The following is a 23,101-nucleotide window of genomic DNA, read 5'->3' as shown; positions in this document are numbered from 1 at the left end:
AAAACTCTAAACCAGCGCATAAGAAATTCCTCTCATTTTACTTGAATAATCATATCAAATTCACAACTTGAAAACTTAGTCATGCTGTTCTCTTTGGAGAGTTATATTATTACCTTCGTTTAAAAAAAAGAAATTTTAAATGCCTTCCAAAGTAAAAGGATTTATGAAGTCCTGGCATGTATGTAGACCAACCCTAAAATTTCTTCATGCTCCAGAGTAAACAGAAGACTCAGAATAAAACAGAGCTGGATTTGAGTCCTGCCTCTGTTTTGTATTGTCTGTGTGAGTCACTTAACAACCAGGATTTCCATTTTCTTGTCTATGAAATGAAGATAAACCTTCTCTGTCTACCTTACAGGCTCAACTCAAAGTTGCTTGTCAAGCGTAAAGCATTATACTAATTTATGACGTTAATGTTATGATTTCCTCTTATCGGTAATCAAGATTTTACCCCACCCCACCCCAGTACTCCTTTAGGGTGTATGGGGCAGTCCAAGCAGCAGGGGAGACCGGTCTCTGCAATCATGCAGGCTGCTAATCCAGCTCCGACACTTACTAGGAAATTCCATGCCCTCCCTGAACTCAGTTTTCCCATCCACATAGCAGGGGTAACAGAATATACCTCGTAGGTCTGTTGCGAGGAACGTGTTTAGCACAATGGCTGGCACTTAATAAGCAATCAGGAGGTGTTGGTGCTGACTGTATTTCAGTCCCCTCCGCCAGCCACTCCACTCCTGACTCTAGCAGCTCTCCAGAAAACAACTGTATTTAAAAGAAAGTCTCTCCTTTATTCTTCATACAGGGCTGGTTCAGTCCTGGCCAGGTGTTTGTACTAGACGAGTATTGCGCCCGAAACGGAGTCCGAGGGTGTCACCGACATCTCTGCTACCTCAGAGACTTGCTTGAACGGGCAGAAAATGGCGCCATGATCGACCCCACCCTTCTCCATTACAGCTTTGCCTTCTGTGCATCCCACGTCCACGGGAACAGGTGAGCATGTGTCTGTACGCCTAGAGGTATTCCTAAAAAAACAACAACAACAACAACAAAATAGCATTGGCAATGGTTTATGGCTGTTACTGCTTTTAGAATCATCCCTGACTCTCTGTCCATCCCCATTCCCTCAGTAGCACACACACTAGACACACACACATAAAGAACACAAAGGTCTAACTTAGCTTCTTCTCCTTTCAAGAGACTAGAAATAGCATCCGGAACTTCTAGAGCAGTCTCTGAAATTAGACCAATCTAGGTTAAAATCACAGCTCCTCCATTTACAAGCAGTGACTCTGGTTGGTAATTAAATTACCCTCTGGGCCACAGTTTTCTCATCTGTAAAATGGGGTTGATTGTAATCTCATGGGATTGTTGAGAGGATGTAGTAGATAAAAAGGGCTCAGCACAATGCTGAAACATGGCAAGAACTTAATAGATACTTACCTTTGTTTGTTATCATTTGTTCCATGTTCTTCACTGACTACCTTCTTAGTGTCAGGCACTCTGGTACCCATTTAGTACACATGGTGAGTAAAAACCAGACACCAAACAAGGGCAGAATTGCATTCCCATTAGTGCTCTGAGAAAAAGGAATAAAATTCCCTGATGGAATTTAATGAAGAAACATGACTCAGATGGAGTGGCAGGATGGCAAGGAGGGCCTCCCTGAGGAAGTGATGCTGGGGCTGAGAACTGAAGTGTGTGTAGGAGTTGAGTGGTTCCAGGCAAAAGGAACAGCATGTACAAATGTCCTGCGGAAGGAGGGAGCCAAGTACATTTCAAGAGCTGAGGAAAGCTTGGTGAAGCTGGAAGGCAAAGATGATGATAACACTTATAATTTAACCATAGAACCTGGAAGAACTTTAGCAATCACAGTCTAATCAACCCCCTCATTTTGTAGGTTTTATAAACAAGACTAGAATGTCAAGTCTCCTGACTCTCTACTAAGTACTCTCTTTCTTTAGACCTTGCCCAGCTTCTAGGGGAAAAGATCCATGTTCTGAATAATGCAGAGCAGCAAATAATTTAAGAACATTGCCATTTGGCTCTGGAAACATGGAATAAATTTCCACACTGCCACAGCCAGCTTACTATCCCAATGTATGTAGCCATGCATTAGTATAAAGACAAGCCTATATTACCCCAAAGCTCCCCAACCAACAACCAGGGGGGCACACCCAGGGAAAACTAGGTGGCTTCAGAAACCCAGCCTCAGATGAAAAAGTTGTTGCTCTGGGGAAATCCACATGTGAGAGAATCCAGAATTGACTATATTTATTTTAAATGAGAACTGTGCCAGTCATCTTCATCTTAGCAAGCTGCAAGACTCTGAAATATCTGTAGGATTTGTTCTGTGCTCTTCCTCTCTCTAGTACTGGTAGATTTTTATGAAATGCAACTTCAACATTTAAAGCTGGATGACAATAACATTGTAGGTTTGAATATTTAGCAGGCAACAAGGTTATCATCACCTCTCATTGTTATAAGGTTTGCTAGCCCAGCACGTGACCTTTTATTTGCATAAAAGATACTCATGAAAACTCTGATACCTGGGGGGTATCTGTGCATAATTCTGCTTTTTATAAATGTGTACACTTTGATGACTATCTGTTACAGCCTCTTGGACTGAATTTTTTAAAGAGAGAGGGAGAGAGAGAAGTTGCATTATATTCTCTGGGTTGTCACACTGTATTCTACATATGTTACTGAATAAGAAAGTGTTACAAAATAATGAAGTGTTTTTGTAAACTCCCTGGTAAACATCATCATGAATTATGATACACATTGTCTGGATTTCATATTGTAAGACTGCCACTTGATTCACAGTTAGGTTTATACATCTTGTCATGGAAACAGTTTTGGATTTCTTATTTTCTTTTCAGTTCTGATTTTCCTTATGCAAGTTTGCATCTTTTTTTTTTTTCCTTATTATTTTAGTTTGAATGCATTTTCTCTTGCTTTTTGATGCATCCTTCTTTTTATTTCTTTTCTTTGTGCATGTGTGTGCGCTCTTGAATATCCTATGGCTGGCCACACTCTCTGCATGCCTCATGTGACCACCCCCTCTCCAAAGTCAACAAATGCATGTGTACCTTAGTGGGCTGCCACCAAATACAGACCCTGAAGGGAGAAAAATTCCCTCCCCACCTGAACCAGAAGCTAAAAAAGATACCAAAAAGGAATCCAAAAAAAGAAAAGATTTCAAAACCCAGGCAAATCAAGAGCCCAAAAGGTAAGAAGCTGTGTGTGTATTGGCTTACGTTTTGCAGTATCTTTGCCCTTCCCCTATCTGTCCATGCCATCACAACCACCTTTGCAGACAGCAAGCTTTGTGTTTTCCTGAAGTCTCTGTTCCTTTAAGGGTGTTTTCAAAAATGTAATTAAAAAAAAAATCCTAGCAATGGGAAAAAATACCCATATATTGGGACTAAATTTGAGTCAGGTGTTCAGTGACTTTTAAAACATGTTCATATTGAAAAGACTAATTGAGCAATATGTAAACAGAATTGTGAGTCAGATTGCTTTTTTTGTGGATCTAGTTAGGGGCCTGGTACCTTACCAAGTCATTCATAATAAGCAACCTATGCTTTATAATTTTGAGATTATGTTTCAGGAGCAAATAAAATGGGTTGGCATAAGATGGGCCTACACATTTTTAGTAACTCCATCATTTTCAGCAACCCTCCCCCTCCACACTCATCTCCTAAAAAGAAATCCATCTCAAATAATGATTTATAATAATGGCACAAAATAAATTTTAATTTTAATTTACAAATATTAATTTATAATCATTCTTAGTAGAATCACTTACATAATGAGGTCGACTTTAAGACACTTTTTAAGTTCTAGAATTTTGTTTATCCTGTCCTGTTTCCTATTTCCTTTAGGAATGCTCTTTTGGATTGATAAATTGGCAAACTGGTGACTTTTTTTCCCTTTTAAAATAGGTTTACTAATTATTTCCAGTTTTAACCTTATATGTCCTTCTTTTTCAACTTCTGTACCCTCACCCGAAATTAACATTGACACTTTAAAGCTTTGTTGTGGTGGTTTTGGAACTGATGATTCAGATCCTGGCATTGCCAAGCTACCCAAAACTTGCAAGCATATATGCTTTATGCACCATTATAAATGTATTCACATAATTAATGTTATAAGAATATTATATAAATATTTCTAAGTCCTGAAATGTATACAGTTCGCTTGTAGACAGAGCAAATGAAAATGCAAACTTTCACTTTCAGACACACGAAGGCAGGCTGTCGGTCAGTGGGTGCAGGTCCAATAGTGAAGGTCAGAGAAAACCCATCTCCTTAACTGCAATATGTAAGGATAGAGGTGAGGTGAAGTTTCTATTTGTGTTTCACTGTGAGGGTGAGACTGCAAGGCAACAGAAACTTGCATTGAGTAAGAAAGTGCATACAGAATGCTGGAGGTGCCTGAAGGTCAGGTCTGATAGACCGACAAGGCTTCAGAGAGGAAGCCTCCCTGGCTGCTGTCCATGGTGCTGCTTTTGGAAGGCTCAGCATTGAAGCGGAGTGGAGAACAAATGGCTAGTGTTGAAAGACAGCACTTGCTCCTGCCTAATCTATTTCGTAGCCATGAAAAACTACCCATACGGATCCTGACTGGTACTTTGAGAGGTTTATGTATGTTTCAGAATCTATGTTTACATTGCATTTTTAATGAAAAAAATCATAATAAGTATCTGTCATGCAGCATTCTACAATTTACAAAGTGCTTTCAAACTTTTTAAACATTTGCTATAAAATTTTCAAGTTAGCTATTTTTACATCCTTTTTGCAGAAGATAAAATTGAAGATCTGTAAATTTAAGTGGCAAACCCAGATATTCTAAGTCCAAAGCTCTTCCTTTTTGTGCTACATCAGCACTGTATGTGCTGAAGACCTGAGTGTTAGAGCCTGTTCTGCATAAATCTAGGAGTATCAGATGCCATTTCTGTGCCTCAGTTTTGTCACCTGTAAAATAAGCAGACTGAATCATAGTACGGGGTAATATCCCTTTAACTTCTAAAATTCTCTTGTATGGATTACAATAACAAATGATATAGCTCATCATCAGGTTTTCATAAGTAAGGCTCAATTAAAATAAGGATAATCACTACCATTTAATAAGTACTGTTATATGCCAGGCACTCCATGAAGTGATGTTGGCATATGTTATTTCATTTTATCCTTATTACATCCCTATGAGATGAGTGTCACTATTACCCTTATCCAAAAGGTGAGGAGCTTGAGGTTCACTAAATTCAGTCACTTAACAAATAACTGTGTGAGCCTAATTCAACATGGATATTCTAACTTGAGAGTTTGCATTTGTAGCCACTTTACCTTACTGCCTCTCCAGGATTAGCACTTGTATATGGTGTTAGATGCCAAATTCATATTTATTTGATATCTATTTCAACATTTCCAGGTGAGATGCTATAGCAGTCATCTGAATTAAAAAGTGGCCTAAAGGTGCCCAAAATCAATGTGGCCCACCTGGTAATTTTTGCCTTGTGGAGAACGCCAAAGTCTATCTGGAGTTTTAGATCACATAACGGGAGAGTCTCCTTTGAACACTAATTAACAGCCTTTGGTATTGGGGAAACCATATTCCAAACCTCTTTCACCAGCATGACCAGCATTTACATGTGAAGATATTATCTATTCTTTGCCCCAGATTTTAAAAAAATTCATGACATATAAACAAATTGCCCTTTAGCTACATTTAACTGAATAATAGAGCCCGTTGCCATTGTGATCTCACAACCAGCTTCAGATTTGGTAAAAAGATATATTTTGGCCAAGCATGGTGGCTCATGCCTGTAATCCTAGCACTCTGGGAGACTGAGGCAGGAGGATAGCTTGAGGTCAGGAGTTTGAGACCAGCCTGAGCAAGAGCGAGACCCCATCTCTACTAAAAATAGAAAAAAATTATCTGGACAACTAAAAATATATAGAAAAAATTAGCCGGGCATGGTGGCGCATGCCTGTAGTCCCAGCTACTCGGGAGGCTGAGGCAGGAGGATCCCTTGAGCCCAGGAGTTTGAGGCTGCAGTGAGCTAGGCTGACACCACAGCACTCTTGCCTGGGCAACAGAGCGAGACTCTGTCTCAAAAAAAAAAAGTATTTTGCCTATTATTAACTCAGCAGCCCCACACGTAGACACAGAGCCCTGCCCTGCTGCAGCTGGAACTCATTAGTGACCACTCAGGTGCCAATGACGAAGTTCCTCCTACCTGCTCTGGAAGCCTGTGCACATCTCTATGAAAAACCATGCCTGTGTGAATGAAAAACATTCTCATCAAATGTAGACACATCTGGTCAGTCAGGGAGATGTTTGCTGTTCACAATTCCAAGCACTGGGAGATATGGAACCATCCACATGTTTGGTATCTTTTAAAATAGTGCTTCTCAACTGGGGATAATTTTCCCCCCAGAAGACATTTAGCAATGTCTGGAGACATTTTTGATTGCCACAGCTGGGGAATGGTGCTGCTATTGTCATTTCATAGGTAGAAGCTAAGGATACTGTTAAGCATCCTATAATGCAAAGGAGAGCTTCCTGCAAACAAAGCCCCAAATTTCAATAGTGCAAAGGTTGAGAAGCCCTGTTTTAAACCAAATTCCCAGGTGATGGGCTGAATTTCTCCTTTTTACATGAATTTGTTGTTTTTTTTTTTTTTTTTACATGGACTTACTCTATGTCTAAAGGCATAACAGGCGCCACCACTGATTTTCAAATTGTGTAGTGGTTCTTACACTCCAGTGTACACGTAAATCACATGGGGAGTCTGTTAAAATGCAGAGTGCTAGGTCCCATCCTCAAATAATTTGATTCAGCAAGTTGTAAATGGAGCTGGGAATCTGTACTTTTAAAAAGCACCCCCTCCCGACCATGAATCTAAAGCATTTGGTCTCCTGCTCACACTTGATCGTCAAACTTGGCTGCATATTCAAATCATTTGGAGAGGCTAAAAATGCTAATGCCTGGGCCACACCTGCAGAGAGTCTGATTTAATTAATATAGGATGTGGCCTAAATATCATGAATTAAAAATCTCAAGTGATTCTAATAACATTAGTTTGGGCCAACTCTTTAAAACTGAACCCATTTTCTCAAAAGAAAGAGGGGAGAGAAAGGAAAATGTGAGCATGTTCAGCTGGTTGTGTTTGGCAATCATAAAATCCACAGATGTAAATTGCTATGCCTTCTAATTTTTAAATCAGCTCCTAAGGTTGCAGTACTTAATTTTCACCATAATATTTTTAGTATTCTTTCTAGATGACATTTAGATTAGCATCACTTTGGTCACTGTCCCACAGTGACAAGGCAATCAAACAGCTCCAATGATTACAAGTTGCGTCAATGTTCCTTGGATCCTTTTATTATTGAGATTGGAAATTTTTCTCATTTACATTATTATTTAACATTTCTTGAATGCCAGTGCTGCTCTTCACATATGGCCTGTGTGGAAAGTACATTGTATCAGCAATTAACAAATCCATAATGCCAACCGCCCCAATCCAAAGTAAGCTGCATAGATTGAGTCTGCAAGCAGATGTAAGAGGGCATGAATAAAATTCTCTGAAAATGTATCCAAAGAGTCTTTTAGGAGATGTGTTTGGAGCCAAGGTGCTGCCCATATTCAGAGACCATGTGATTCCTGTGGGTTAGGATTTGAGGAACTGAACAATCAAATGGAACTCACTTTTCTCCTCTGCTACTCTGCCATGGTCCCTAAGTCAGTACGTGGTTCCATCCACCTGGTTGCCCAAGATAGAACCTCAGGAGCCATCCTCAATTCCTCCTTTTCCCCCAGCATGTCACGACAATTCAATTACTATGCCCTGGGCTGGAGCTGGGAAGGGAGCACTTCCCTGGACTCTGTTCGGCTCTGAAAAAAAAAAAAAGAAAGAAAGAAAAGAAAAGAAACAATTACTATGCCCTGTCAGTGCCCTTAAATATCTCTCAAGTTAATCAATTTCTCCCTCTCTTCAATGCCACTACCATAGTTCAGGTCTCTGTCTTCTCTCCCTTGGACCACAGCAATTGCCTTCTTAACTGTGTCCTTGCCTCCAATGTTGGGCCCTCACTCCAAATCCATGTCACACAATGGCTCCTTTTATTTCTTTTTTATGAATGCCTACCTAGTAGTATTTGAGTAATATATATTTTTTCTTTTACTCTCACCCCTCGTTCTCCCCCACTCTCTCTCTCACACACACACATAAGACGACATTATGTCTGGTGCTTTTTAACTCTTCTTCCCCCAAAGAGAAACAGCAAAAGCTGTGTAGTAGGAATAGATCTGTTTTACTGACCTCTGAATACAGCACTATATATAGCAGAAAGGCATGCATGGGGGTTGATGGTGACCTTCCCATTCTTGGTCTCATGTTTCACAATGACCCAAGGCATTATTGCGCCATCGAACATGAGCACATCATTGGTTGGCCTTCCAGCTCTGAGCAGGTGCTGGCCTTGCACATGGCTGAGTCATGCTCTCTAAATTCTAAATAACCGGGTTTACTTAGTAGGAAGTACTTGGAAGAGAAAGTCGGCGGGAATTTTCAAGCAAATTTCAAGTACAAGTCGGCATCCCAGATGTCCAAGGAGAAATCCTCTGTGGAGCTTGTCTCCTTTTAACCCACGTGATATAGTTAGAATACTTGTCCAAATCTGATGTTGAAATTCCATCCTCAGTGTTGGAGGTGGGGCCTGGTGGGTGGTGTTTGGGTCATGGGGGCAGATCCTTCATGAGTGGCTTCGTGCCCTCCTCCCAATAATGTGAGTTCTTGCTCTGTTCGTTTTCACAAGAGAGCTGGCTGTCTAAAAGAGTATGGGCTTTCTCTTGCTCCTTTTCTCCCATATGACATGCCTGCTCCCCCTTCGCCTTCCACCTTGATTGGAAGCTCCCTGAAGCCCTCACCAAGAGCAGATGCTGGCACTGTGCTTCTCATACAGTCTGCAGAACCATGACCCAAATAAACCTCTTTTTTTAAAATAAATTACTCAACCTCAGGTATTTCCTTTATAGGAACACAAAACAGACTAACATACCATGTGACTCTCTTCCTGAAAGAAACCTGTCCCATGAGAACAGCAGATTTTCCAGCCCAGACACAAAATCTTGTGCAATATGCTTAATTATCTATCCCATTGGTGGAATCTCTCTGGCCCATGACAAACCATCAATTAACGTATATTTTCCTTCTAAAATTTCAACCATATGTCCTCATCCTGTGGTCATTGAATTAACTGGCACAAAAACATATGTTCAGATAACACACACCTTTCCGGGTGCGTGTGATACTAAAAAGGCGCTGGTCTGACCACTCAGAAGTCTATATATAGAGTCTTCAGAGTGGAATCTAAAGCTTGTCTGTGTTTGTTTAGAAATAAAGAAATCCATCTCTTCTCCTCTTATTCCTCAAAAGGAAAAATCTGTGTAGTACCAATTTTGGAAATTGGTTCTCTTGGAAAACAATGCATGCTTTCCTGTGTTTTACATCATTTCTCTAATCATCTGTTGGGTCCTTGCTTATTCAGTACCTGGATCAAGCCTGTGCCACTTTGATGAATGTCCTTGTGCCAACAGCATCCACATTCTTAGTGATTGTTCAGTAGAGAGAGACTCTCAACCACTCCCATCCTTACAGTAGGGTGAATGACACCTTCTCATATTATTGGGTTATAACTGCATATTTAGAAAAACCATAAACAAGTTAGAAAAGATTCCCTGGTATTTTTTGCCCCCCCCCACCTCTTTTTGAAATTAACTAATAGCCAACCCCAAGAAGCTACAATGCACAGTTGTAATGTTGTAGAAACTGCTTGTTGTTGCTTCCTGTCTTACTCTTTGTGATACAAACACTTTGATATATTTGTTTTAGCAGCGTGTCTGAGCCCCAGGGCGTCGGGGCGTAATTAGAAAAGGGCACAGGCTGGAAGGGAAGGAGAGGAAGGGGTGAGGCTGGCTTTCATAATGAAGCAGTGACTATGGGATGTGAGAGACCTGATTATAATTTATAATTAGCCTAGGATTATACAAACCATCCAGATGAGCAAGCAGGGATGTGTCCTTTTGAGAAGATGATGCTTTGGTGCTACCTTGCATTTGTGGTTATTATCCACTTGAAAGAAACAAAGGAAAATATTCCACACTATAATTAAATTCAAAGGTATCATTCTAAAACTTGTAAGGATAAAGAGTTGCCCAGGAGAAGTCAATTTGAAAAAAACAAAAATGAGGTTAAGAGAGGGTGTTTGGTCTAAATGTCCCACTTAGGGAGCATTGCAAAGAACATCTACTAAGATATTCCGTCCCACTCTGGTCCTTTAAGCTCTCATGTTTCTGGGCTGAAACAATTTAGTAGCAAGTAGGATTCAGTTATCATGCTTGTTTAAGGACATTTTCATGGATCCGTAATGCGGTCTGCAGGCATGCATCCATTTGGAGAGAGAGAATATATCATGTTTACGGTGCCTGCTCCAGCATATGTGGACATTTGCATTTGGAGATGAAAGTATACTCCTTCTTCAGCTGGAGTTTTACCCCTTGTTGGTAGTGATTGGAGGTTTAAAGCTGGTTGTATGCAGAGCGGTGGACCAGACACTCTTTCCTCTTCTGTTAAATTCATACATTTTTCACACGTGGATTCTGCACTTAATCGCAAAACAGGTGCAATATCAGAATACATCAGTCATTGTAAGCTTTGAATTAATTTAGCATCCCGACCTTGAAAAGACATCCTACCTTTCAAAAGAAGGTTTTGTGGCCCCACTTTCGATATAATGCGGAGAATCCATGTGCTCACCTGGGTGTGGAGCGACAGCGTAACGACCCTGTAGAGGTAAATTCATTTCATAAAACACATCGCAGCTTGAATTCTTTGACCATGTTGTTCACACATAATTTCAAATATCAAAATAGAATGTTTCACATTAAAAGCACAGTACTTAATCATACTGGATTAATTTGAACAATAGACATCAATTAATGCACTCCAGCTCAGAAGCATTTGGGGAAAGGAGAACAATTTGCATAACCAGTTACTCAAAGGTTGGGCAGCTGGGTTATGGTAGTTTCAATTTGACAAAAAAAAAAAAGAAAAACGCAACTCTAGATATATTATTATTTGTGACATGGCTCAAGATGGGAGACTGTGAGGAGAGTGAAGATGACAGAACTGGTGCTAACCACTGTGACAAGAACTTGAAGAGCAGCCGACATGACATCTTTCCTATCATGCTGCCGAACATGTCAACTTTGTGAAGGACAGTGAGAAAATGGTTTGCCGAAAACTTGAAAGGTGGATTCCGGAGATGCCCGCCGTGTCAGATGCGATATAGTCTGCCATGGCTGGAGAGACCCACTTCTGGCTTCTGCGATGGCCTGCAGGTGGGAGAGCATCCCGTCTTCAGCACGGCTCCAAAAATGACTGCACTTGACCTGCATATTGTCTCAAGTTTGCGGGATCATGATATACAAGAAGTGAGTTGTTAGCCAGTGTGCAGTTAGGTGGAACCGGAGACCAGGGGCTGCATTTCTCTGTGTGCGTGCGTGTGTGTCTAAAGCTAAGTTCAAAGGCGTCTTCTACTAAAATTGAGGGGTGTGGGGAAAGAGGAGATATGGGCTTTATGAACTTACATCAAGTTTAATAGAAGCAACAAAAACTAACTCTGGATAATCTGAGCAGAGGAGACTTTATTAGGAGGATCCTGGGAGCTTCAAAGAAAGAGAGGGGAAAACTGGAATCAAGGCGGCGACAGTAGAGTATGAAGTGGGACCAGAGCAGTGGTTCTTAACCCTTAACTCTACATTAGAGTAACCTGGGGAGCTTTAAAAATGCCAATGTCTAAGCTTCACTGCAGACGGATTGAATCCGAGCTCTGAGGGTGGGACCTTTCACAGGTCTAAGGTGCAGCCAAAGATCAAGAACTACTGCCCTGTGAGGACAATCTGGTCGAGGCCTAGATGCTGGGGCAAGCATATTCCATCTGTTCATTCTAACCTTGCATCATTTATTCAAAGTAAAGATTCAAGAGAGTGTCCAGGTGGCTGAGTTGAAGTCAATCCAGTTTAGAGGTAGAGTGATGTGCAAGGGAGAAGCTGGCCTCTAGGAAGCCCTTCAGCATTAACAGTGAGGGAATAAGCCCCTTGGTTTACCCTCAGGAGTACCCAAAATGTGGCCAAGGCCATCCCTCCAAATCTAGGGGCTGTTAGAAAGGGGTAGTGGATGCTAAGAAGCCGAAAAAGCAAGAGGAGCAGAACATGCACAGTCAGGACATGAGGGGGCGAGAGATTCGGGCTCCTCGACATGTGTTCTGTGTAAAGCTGGGCTTTTCTAGCTCCAAGTTTAAAATCCAGCTTTATCCTCCTCTTCTCTCATTCCTTGTGTCTCCTCAAGTGTTAAAAGTACTGAGAAAGGAACAAGATGCTGAGCCAGTTTTATGACAATTATAGAATTACCCCCAAATGTTTCCAGAAAGACAAAGCAAAATGAAACAAAAGCATAGCTTCTGAAAGACGCTGGTGCAGTTCTACTATTTATTTTGCAACCAGCACTGCTTGGAATGGCACATGGAAACAGTATGAATGCCACTTTAGAAGGGATGGGTGGCTCAGTAAGTGGACTGTGTACCTGTTGCAGAAGATCTCTGGTTCCGAAGCCCCCCGATCTAAGGGAAATTGGGAGCCATGAATCAAACTTATCCTTTCAGCCACTGAAAGCGCCACTCACCACATTTTATTTATTTTTTTTTTTTGTTCGAGAACAGAGGTTCTCAGAGTATGGTCCCAGAATCAGCGGCACTAGGAGCAGCAGAAAACTTGTTAGAAATGTAAATTCTCAGACCCCACCCAGACCTGCTGAATCAGAAACTCTGGGATGGGGTCGGGGACATCCGGGTTGTCACAGCCCTCCAGGTGATTCGGAGGCAAGCTCGAGTTTGAGAACCACTGCTTTAGAAAAAGTGTTTCATTGCTTCTGTGGGAAAGAGCACTCTCCAAAATATCTAACCAGAATTTTTCAGTGAGTAGCTCTGTGGAGAGCTATCTAAACCTGGACAATTAACATTGACAAATTGTAAGGGTCGATGAAAAAGACATTGATGTTCAACAAAACTTTCAAAAATAATTCTGTTAAATTAAAAAAGGATACTTCTGCTTTTTAACTGTCCTCATCTTTCCTAGTTACAACCTGTGATCTTTGACAAATTATATTATTCCTGCATGTCTTTTCTTTAGTTTGTAAAATAGCGTCCCCTGTTACCAATACTATTTCAGAGCAATTCTGGCAATTACAAACATTGACTTGTTTTATCACCTATTTTTGTTGGTGCACTCTGTACTGGGACATGCCTTACACACTTAGTAAGGTTAGTTTGTTTTATTTATTTGAAAATAAAAGTGTTCACACTGAATTAGGTGATCAAGAAGCAAATTTAAGTGACTACAATAATTTTTATTTATTTTTTTGTTTTGTTTTTCTGTTTTTAATAAAGTCTTGAGAATACAGTAATTTTTAGTGGTTTACTTTTTTTGGCATAGTGAGATTAAGGGTGTTCAGAAAGTAGTCCAAGGAGAGGTTATCGGGGAAGCAGAAGCTGCTATCTGATACCTTTAATAATTACAAATGGAAATCATCAGAACAAAAGGAAAAAAAACAAAATCCAATCTTTCGTTTGTATTAATAAGAACACCCTTTGTAGTGAGAATTAACTGAGAAGGCCAGGCATACACTAAATGTTCAGTTTTTATTATCTCAGACACAAAGCAAAAAGCTGCCTTCTAATTGCCTAATTGCCTTAGAAGACTTGTCAGGTATTGAATGACTGGTTTTTTCACAGAGAGGTTTCTCTCTTAATAATGACCACAGAGATCTCTGGGCTGTCCGTGTTAAGTGGTTTCCATGCTTTTTGCTGTGATCTTTAAACCCATCCCTGAACTGCAAATTATATTTAATAGCATTTTTTTCTGGGTTGATTCCCTACTAAGACAAACGATATGCTTTGAATGGCTCCCTTTTCCCTAATCGAGTAAGTGCACACACATGCCAATCACATAAACAAACGTGTGTTCAGGGCATTCGTAACCTGAATTTTCTATGAAAATTCAAAAGCCACAGCTAAAGGAAGTCGTAGATTTTAACAAAAACATGAAAAGTTAACAAAAAGACAGTCACGTGTATTTTGTGGGGCCCAACGAATTCATCCTGAGATTTAACTACAGCTTCATGGACAATTCATGTAAAAAAAAAAATGTTAGTAAACTTTGTAAATTAACATTTAAGATTTTTCCAGAAAATGTGAAAACAAGGGCACATTCCTACATTCCACAGCCTGCTTGTTATTTACCATTTTGCCTTCTTTCTTCCTTTAACTTTGGGGGAATATGAAGAAATAGACTGAACAGGATTTTACTGTTTGGGGGTGTTTTTCATAAAGTGAGGGAGGGGAAATTTTCTTATTTTTCAAATAGGACATTTTTATTATTTAAAAAGGAGGAAAGCTGACCAATTAACCCCTAACAGGAGGTACAATGCTATCATTTGCCAAGTCTTTTGTGCAGTCAGACTGGTCTAGTATAAAGGATTTTCCCAACTTATGCTGGATCCTTGAGAAGGCCTATAAATAAGACCATTTGTTTGGTCTCAAAATGACTTACATTTGCAAACTGAAGAATGTTCCAATAGAAGTTTCATGGTGACACACCAATCTGCAAACTGGCTCAGCCAGTAGTCAAAACAAGTCACTATGAGATCTGGGAAGCTGAAGTCTTTGAATGGGTCAGATTATCCTGCGTATAGTTTGGCAGAGATAAATTTGGGCTATAAATATGCAGCCTCCCTGTATATTTTCAACTCGAATGGTCCAGAACAAATAGGGGAAATATGTGTGCACCTAATGGTGACACAGAACCATGAGAATATTGTGAGGAAACCGACATCACTTATTTATGCTAGAGTCCTTTGTATTACAATGAGCAGTAGTTTGCTAAAATTGGAAAGCATATGTGGTTCTTCACGTAATGCATGAGCACTTAAATTAATCTGAACGTCTTTAATTATAAGCTGGAAATTGAGTCATTAAGACATTTAACACTGGGGAAGACAGACACTTACAAGGCACCTGATTTTCATAGGAATTTGTGTGCCTAATTCAGGGGCCCCAAACCCAAGTGCCTACACAGGTAATACAAATTAGAGAGGTGGACCAGGTGAATGCCTGTGCCAGGTAAGAAAGAAGCTATTAGCAGCCCATTAATAATACCAGCTGTTCTGAATTTTCAGGAGAACCCATTAATCAGAATTGTATTATAAAACTTTCCTAATTTGAAAAATATTTTCAGCTAGTTCAAATTTTTTAAGAAGCTATGAGCCAAACAGAACAAGTCTATGAGCTGGGCTTAACCTGCAAACCACAAGTCTGTACATTTTACCGTTTCACAAGAAATGAGCTACGGTTCTGCAAATGTCTCCAAAATGCTAACCCAAAAAACAACCCATCCCCTTCAGAAGCCAACCCTGAAATAGCAGGACCTCATTTCTTCTGAAATGGACAGTTTCCTCCTGCTAGAGATTTGATTTGATGGTGTCAGCATATGAGGTTCCTGTCACTTCATGACATGTCTTCTTTCAGGCCCGATGGAATAGGAACTGTGACTGTCGAAGAAAAGGAACGTTTTGAAGAAATCAAAGAGAGACTCCGCGTTCTGTTGGAGAATCAGATTACACATTTTAGGTAAGGGTCTGGTGTTTAGGGGCTTATTAGGAGGGGGAGACTGGGGAGGAACAATTAAAGGGCTTGATTTTCCAAAGCTGTAAATCTACCAGAGGTACCTTGGGTATTCAGAAATAGCTTTATAGAAAAAGCAAACCAATCGGACATGGTTCCTCAATAGGCAAGAGACTTGAAATTCTTTCTTCTTCTTCTTCTTTTTTTTTTTTTTTTTGTATTTTATTTTTTTTTTTGTTCAAAAATTGCTTAAGAATTTGAAATTCTTAAGTTCATTTTATTTCCACTGGAAGAACAAAGCCTTCCTTGTGTGAGCCGACCATCAATCGATGATGAAAAGTTGAATTTGAAGTTTCTTCAAAATTCCTAAATAAAACAGTAAAAAAGCAATCCTGTGAATCAGATCATAGTGAACAGGAAGGCAGGCAGTGGTGCCCATAGCACAGTCTCCACTTTCTCCACCCCCTCGGAAACAGGACAGGCTGGCTACATGGGGAAAGGGAAACTTGGACCAGCTTGGGTGGCTTGAATCTTCCCTGCGCGCCGGAGACAGCCAGCACACCACACAGCCCACCTCCCCCTTGGAGCAAATCAGGCGTTTCTAATGCTGTACTGGTGGTTCTGGACCAGAGATCCTAAAATAGTAACTCAAAAATAGGAATCACATGTATAATGGTTCCTATTTATTAAATACTTCCTATCTGCCAGATACAGGACTGGAGGCTGGAGAAGTATTAACTCATGTTTTTGTATTCTCAGAATGACTATGTAAGGTTTGTTATTATAATCCCCATTTAAACAAGGAATAAAATGAGACTGGACTTGCCCAAGGCCACGAAGCCAGCAAGTGGAACAATGGGATGCATATGTAGAATAGTCTGAGTTTGAGTAGCCATGCTGGTCTCTCTGTGCCAGGAATAGTGTTCTAAACGGCCTGTGGCACCCTGAAACAGTCAATGGAATTCCTAGTGGCACCTGACACAGTTCTTTCTGTGCCATCAAAATCCTCCCAGATAAATCTTTATTGATTATATGCTATATGTAAAATGCATTACCAATAGCAAAAGGTCTGTAACAATGAATAAGCAAGGAAGGAAAGTTAGCAGAATCATAAATTTGTTCTAAACACATTCCTCTATTCCACATATGAATCCCTTTGGGGGCGTTTAAGTAAGTATGTTTGCATTTCAGCCTGTTTCAACTAATATTTTTTTTAATGCTGGTCTCAGTAGTAATATATAAGGTCACATCTGAGCTAACAAATAGTTCTCCTTCACAATAGAAATGCAAACAGAGCCTTGTGTCATCACTTTCAATATTCTTCTCTGCTGCAGACATTTGCAGAGTCCCTCTTTAGTCATTATTCACACGTACACATATATACATTATATACACACATATATGGTGTGAATTCAGATTAACATAACACAACGTGACAAAATAAAAAGCATTTTCCGTTCCCCAGAGGGAGTTGCTATAGGAATCAAATTGCAGCATATTTCATGCTAAATGTAATAATTTGGGCAACCTTAAGAATTTTATGTCTTTTTTAGGTATTGCTTTCCATTTGGTCGACCTGAAGGTGCTTTAAAAGCTACTCTCTCACTCTTGGAAAGGGTAAGAATGAAAGTAAAAGACAAATCACGTCTATAATGAAACATAAACATAATTGCAATTAAAATATTGTGGTTGAATGACCTAGTTTGTAATTTTTAAAGGATTTATTTACTGTTCATCAAAATATCAGAATAAAGGTGAGGAAACTGCCAAAATTCTTGATATTTTATCTCCAGACTCCCAAATAGGATATAGAGAAGATATGCTCTAAGCCCTTCCCTAACTCGTGGTCGGGCTTTGCCATCCTAACTGTGCATTGCAATTTTTTTTTAAGTGATGGTTCTCAATCCGTATTTAGTCACAAGGAAACATTCAAAACTAATTTTAAACTTGAACTCTTTAAGAAGTATGAATGAGTAACACATTGGCTCAATCTTCTTAATAATAATAATCCCTTTTTTTCTACCTAAAGGTTTTGATGAAAGATATCGTTACCCCAGTGCCACAAGAGGAAGTAAAAACAGTCATCCGTAAATGTCTGGAGCAGGCTGCTTTAGTGAACTATTCTCGGCTCTCAGAGTATGCCAAAATCGAAGGTAAGGCTCCCTTCTGCCCCCAGTTTTGAATTTAAATTTTGGTATGCCTCCCTAGGGAAGTCTCTCTCTTTTCTGAAGGGCACCAGAAAACAGTGGTCCACCCGAGTATGTTAAGCCGAAACTTGAAATATGGAAGCTTCCTTGGCTTTGGCCAAGTAAATGAATAAAAAGGCAGAACAAGGGCTGAAGAAACAGCCTTTGTAGGGAAACAATATCGAATATAGGATGTTATCAGACAACTACAGTCCTTCTGAGAGTCTGTGTTGACCCTAAGTATCTGCTCTGTGGCTGATGCTTTCCTATGAGAGAGTTCCGTAGGATTGCTACCTTCTTTAAACAGAGGAAAACGAAACAGTCTGTTGTCCACTGCTAACATTGGAAGTAAAACAAGAATTGGATAAAGCAACGTCAAGGTTTCACTTAACTCTTTCTTGCCCCTTGAAAGTACCTTGTTTTTCAGTAGTATTTCAAACTTGATGTCAGGTTAGTGGTGAGCCATATCTGATGGCTCCAGGCTGGCTTTAGATCTCACTCGTTCCTGTTACTCCAGAGCTTGGATGCTTGTTACCACTGCCCTCACAAGTTTTAGGGAAGTGGTCACTGATGACCAAGTAAACACCAAAGGCACTTTGAGTAAACTCTACTTGAGAAGATATGGTTCTTTGGGACCTATTCATTCACAAAGGTATTAATCACTTTTCATTGTTACCCTGTTGGCTGCTATAGGGTGATTTGAAAACCACATCCAACTTGACCAGTGGTGTAAGTGTATAAATGTGGAAGTTCTGTGTGCAAAACTCGATGTGTCCGCATTCTGGAATCTGATGTTCTCTCACACATGAAACACAACACCTGACTAAAACCAGCAAAAGCATATTGTCTGCCTCAGGACGACTGGGGGGAAAAATAAAAACTAACCCACCACCCAGACTCCATCACTTATTCTGCCAAAGTCCTTGTTTCCTTAGAGAATTAGGTTAAGATCATGTCAAATTCACAGTGTTCTGTATATTACATGTCCTCCCTCTCTCGATTTTGTCTGTCTGACGATGCAAATTGTGTACCAGTGGTAATGAGTTCATTGTTATGCATCCAGGGAGAAACACTTAAGAATTGGGCACTAAAAGGATGTTTGTCAACTCTTGACTTGGTAATGAGTGACAAAAATAGAGGAACAAGAAGATCGTTAAAGGGCTATATTAGCAAATAATTGTTCCAGCATTTACCGTCCCAGGACATAATGATTGGTTGTATTTGGTCAAGTCAGCTGGGTACCTAATAATACTAGGCAAGGCCAGAGATGGGATGGGATCAAGAAACGTTCCGTTGCCATGGCTGCTGCCTCATAGGTCTTGGTCTAGCTATTACTAGTCTTTTGGTAAGATCTGCTCTCTTCTTTCAGATAAATATATCCAAAAACAAACTTTAAGATCTGTAAGTAAAAATGCATTCATTTCCCAAGTAGATCAGCTGGTCTGTAATTTCCTTTTGTGCCTCAATTCTTCTTGGTTGTGTTAATTATCTTTTGCACTGTGACTTTTAGGTCTGGGGATTCTTTGAAGAAACCAATCCTTTTTTTCCAACTCTCTTTTCAGAGAAGTACCTCATTCCACACTACCTGCTCTCTTCTGCTTCTCTCCTTCCTTGTCCGTGATTGGCTCAGCCACTTTTTGACGTGCCCTCTGCAAAAGTGGCTGAGACACCAATTTCAAAGCATGCTGGGATTGTTAATTCAAACAACCCAACATTCTCTGGCTGCATGTATCAGGTTTTCTTTCATGAACATAGTCCACCATAGGCTGAGACACTGCAGCTTTAAAGATATTACTACCAGACAACTTTCTTTTACAAGGCTCTGATCCTTCCCTCAGAAAAGCAATCTTCCATTTTCACATTGGAGCCGTCTGTGAGCATTAACAGCTTAGTTATCTGAGAATTCCGGAAAGAAGTTGTAGTAATATTGCCGGAGACTATGTTTATGAAGAAATACCTCAAGAGCCTTAGATACTAAAGTCTGAAATCCTTAGTATCTTGGAGCCTTAAATCAATGAAATTTTGTTTCCCTCTACTCATGATGTTTTGGTCATTGTATTCTTGCAAACAACTCTAAAGAGACGTGTAAAATCATGGTCACAATCTCTCTCGTGACTCATGGCATGCTGAATGGTTAATCCAGTAGATCTCCAATTTGGAAACTCCTTTTTTCTTTTATCCTGTGTTTATCCCAAAATACTCTGTGGCTATTTTCCTTTGAGCTAATGTAACGTTTTCCTCTAACCTATGACCTTTAACCTCTTTACCTCTGACCTAAGCCTCTTGCATGCCCAAATCCTCTTTTATAGGGAAAAAGAGAGAAATGTATGAGCATCCTGTCTTCTGCTTGGCCTCCCAAGTGATGGATTTAACCATTCGTGAGTACCTACCACCTCCTCACCATGCTGTCTTCACTCTTTCTGTTTTCATTATTTCAAGAAAATCCAGATCCAAACCAACTCACTCTCCTTGCTTCAAGTTTTTTAGCATTGGCTTGTCTGTTGGTTCTGTCTGTGAAACCCAGTGTGAGAAGTCCAGTCACTTTTTATCAGCTTAAAACAGGTTAGACAATTAAGCCATTTGTTTGTGATAAACTCAGATTTGTCTGTAAGTTTTTCAGTTATTCTCTGTCTGTGACCTGAATGCATTTTTACTTTGCTTGTGTGTAACCCCAATTTGTAAAGTGCTTGTCACTGGTACACAATCAAAAAGTAGCAGCTAGGCCGGGGAGCAATGTGTTAGGTGTCAGATAAAGGACATTTGGGGCAAAGTCATGCCTTCTTTTCCATGTTTAAGATGTCAAACTATTATGGGTATGCGATCACACCAGGTGGTCCATTCTCTATAAAATTAGATCTTATATGCCTCCTGTCTGTTCTCTCTCAAGCTGGGAAGCTATTCCTTATTCTCTCTGGAGATTTTGACTTGTCCTTGTCCTCTAAGCTCTGGCTAGAACATATGACTTAATTGTCACTTGAAGAGTTCATGTATGTTTCATAGCTTGATTTCACATTAAACTTGATTTTACTAATTTTCTATTTGTGCAGCATTTTCCACCTCTGTGAAGGAGCCTTTTTTTGCTGGCCCCCACACTTCGGGGCGGTGGGAACACAAGGGCAACCTTTTCTTTCCAATATCATGTATCACACATAAGTGGGGGGCATTTTGGTCCACTTGCTCATTAATCCTGCATATGTGTTCTTGTTTCTCTCTCTTCTCTCCTTGTTGTGCTCTCTCTTTCAAATAGAGAATCAAAAGGACGCAGGTGAACCAATTGTATATGCATTATAAATTATCAGGACTGTTGAGTTATATTCCGTTTTTGTTTTTGTTTTTTAATAGCTCCTTAAGGTATGTACTCCCAGAGAGCAATGTGGAGTTGCAATAATACTTAAGGAGTTAATTTGTGCTGTCTAAATACATCTTATGCCCATTCGATGTTGACCTTTTGAGAGCAGAATTTCCGAAAAGGCATAATCTCTGAAGGAACAGAATTCTGGTTTGCTGCAGAGCTTCATTTCATCTTTGGTTTCAGGATTCCAGTGTTTTGGCCTCATGTGTGTTTAAAAAAAAAAAACAAAGTTACTGAACCAAATGAACCTTCCTCTTTGTTTTTCATTTCTTTTTTCTGTTTTCTGCCCTATTGAGAAGTTTGTGTTCTTTGATGAATGTTTATCAGCCGAGACAGAGAGAAGTTGTGTCCGTGTTGTTCCTGTTTGTATCATGTGATGAAGCAGGGCTCATGGGCAGGATGACCAAACAGGGACTGTTGCTGGAAGTTTCACAGGAGGAAAGCTCTTAGCAAGTTCTCTGGTTTTGGAAATTTTTTCTTGTTTGGTCCTAAAACTTCTGAGCCTATTTCGAAGAGAGCTCTGACTTAAAACTTTAAGAAATACATAATATTGATCATTGTTTTTAAAGTGTAAAGCATTCTGAAAAATCATTACCATTTCATCAAAGTTAACAAGTTGAGTGTATTTCAGAACAATCGAGAAAGCATTTTTGAGCACCTGCCAACTATGAGGCCACAGATAAGTATTTGAAGACTCACAAGCCCATGTTCAAGACACATGAGGCTTTTTCTCCCTGGTAGGGAAGGCATTTATTTATCTAATCATTCATTCACTCATTCATTCATTAGACAAGTGCTTAGTGGGAACCTACCCTGTAGCTGGTACAATGTGAAAAGCCAGAGACTAGGTAAACAAGAAGGAAATAGCTATTAGCCTCAGGAACACATGTGCAAATGGGTGCATATATGTACATCAGGACACTAATTATGACTTATGTGTAAGGGGAATGAGGCATTGTCAGAAAACCATGGACGTCTTTACAAGATGATAAGACTTGAACTGCATCTTGAGAGAGAAATTAGAATCAGTTAAGGTGGAGCTAGGATTGGGGAATGGAAAGGCATCCTGGATAGAAAGAGTAATATGTGCAAATACATAAAACTGTATAGCTAATAAAAATAATGAGTGCTTATTCAGTGTGTATCATGTGCCAGGTATGATTCTAAGTGCCTTATCTGTATTAACTCATTCATCCTCCATACTCCTTATGAGAGAGATACTATTATTATTCCCATTGTAGAAATGAACAAACTGAGACAGAGGGCTTACAAAACACTCCTAGAAGCCTAAGTGGTTGAGCCAGAATTTGAGCCCTGGCAGAGGCCATGCTCTTAATTACTCTGCAATTCAATTAATGTGGCTACAAACCAGGCTGAGATGATGGCAGTGATGGGCACTGATGGTGGCAAGGCAGGCAAGGGACAAGATCTCAAAGGCATTTCTGTGCCCTGGTAATTCAGATCTCAGACTGTATCTCATAGTTCAAAGGTTCTTCACCTGAAATCTATGCCAACGTTTGTGTGCATGTGGATTTTTCTGAGAAAAGACTCCAAAGGTCTCACCCCCGAAGGTGACAGAGAGCCACTGAGGGCTCTTGAAGCAAGGGGACAGCTTGGTGATTTACACTCCAGGAAAATCACACTGGCGGCAATCGAAAGGACTGAAGAAAGGGAACAAAGTAAAACTGGATTTAAAAATTAAGGTCAAAGCAGAGATGGGTTTGAAGTTTGGTATATTCAAGGCCTCTTCTACACACATAATGTCTCAATCGCAATCATAACCATAGTCATAATTATTTCTTTCCTGACCTTTAAATGTT

At 40.0% G+C, this 23,101-nt stretch overlaps 1 protein-coding gene across 8 annotated transcripts in view; it reads left to right on the top strand.

The window, feature by feature from the left end:
* Positions 1-23,101, top strand: part of CADPS (Ca++-dependent secretion activator) — a 524,321-nt gene that overhangs the window by 382,071 nt on the left and 119,149 nt on the right. For 2 of the 8 annotated variants that reach the window (XM_012642705.1, XM_012642427.1), the window contains exons 13-17: positions 803-990; positions 15,648-15,749; positions 17,297-17,360; positions 17,773-17,896; positions 20,239-20,307. In XM_012642705.1, the coding sequence (XP_012498159.1) occupies positions 803-990; positions 15,648-15,749; positions 17,297-17,360; positions 17,773-17,896; positions 20,239-20,307 (547 nt within the window). Of the gene's footprint in view, positions 1-802; positions 991-3,070; positions 3,230-15,647; positions 15,750-17,296; positions 17,361-17,772; positions 17,897-20,238; positions 20,308-21,176; positions 21,195-23,101 lie in introns of all 8 variants that reach the window. The other 6 variants (XM_012642497.1, XM_012642575.1, XM_012642835.1 and 3 more) reach the window with 4 other exon arrangements.

Source organism: Propithecus coquereli, unplaced genomic scaffold (genome assembly GCF_000956105.1).
Source record: "Propithecus coquereli isolate 6110/MARCELLA unplaced genomic scaffold, Pcoq_1.0 Scaffold1, whole genome shotgun sequence".
In the NCBI taxonomy this organism is placed as follows: Eukaryota; Metazoa; Chordata; class Mammalia; order Primates; family Indriidae; genus Propithecus; species Propithecus coquereli.
This window is presented reverse-complemented; position numbering and strand designations above follow the sequence as displayed.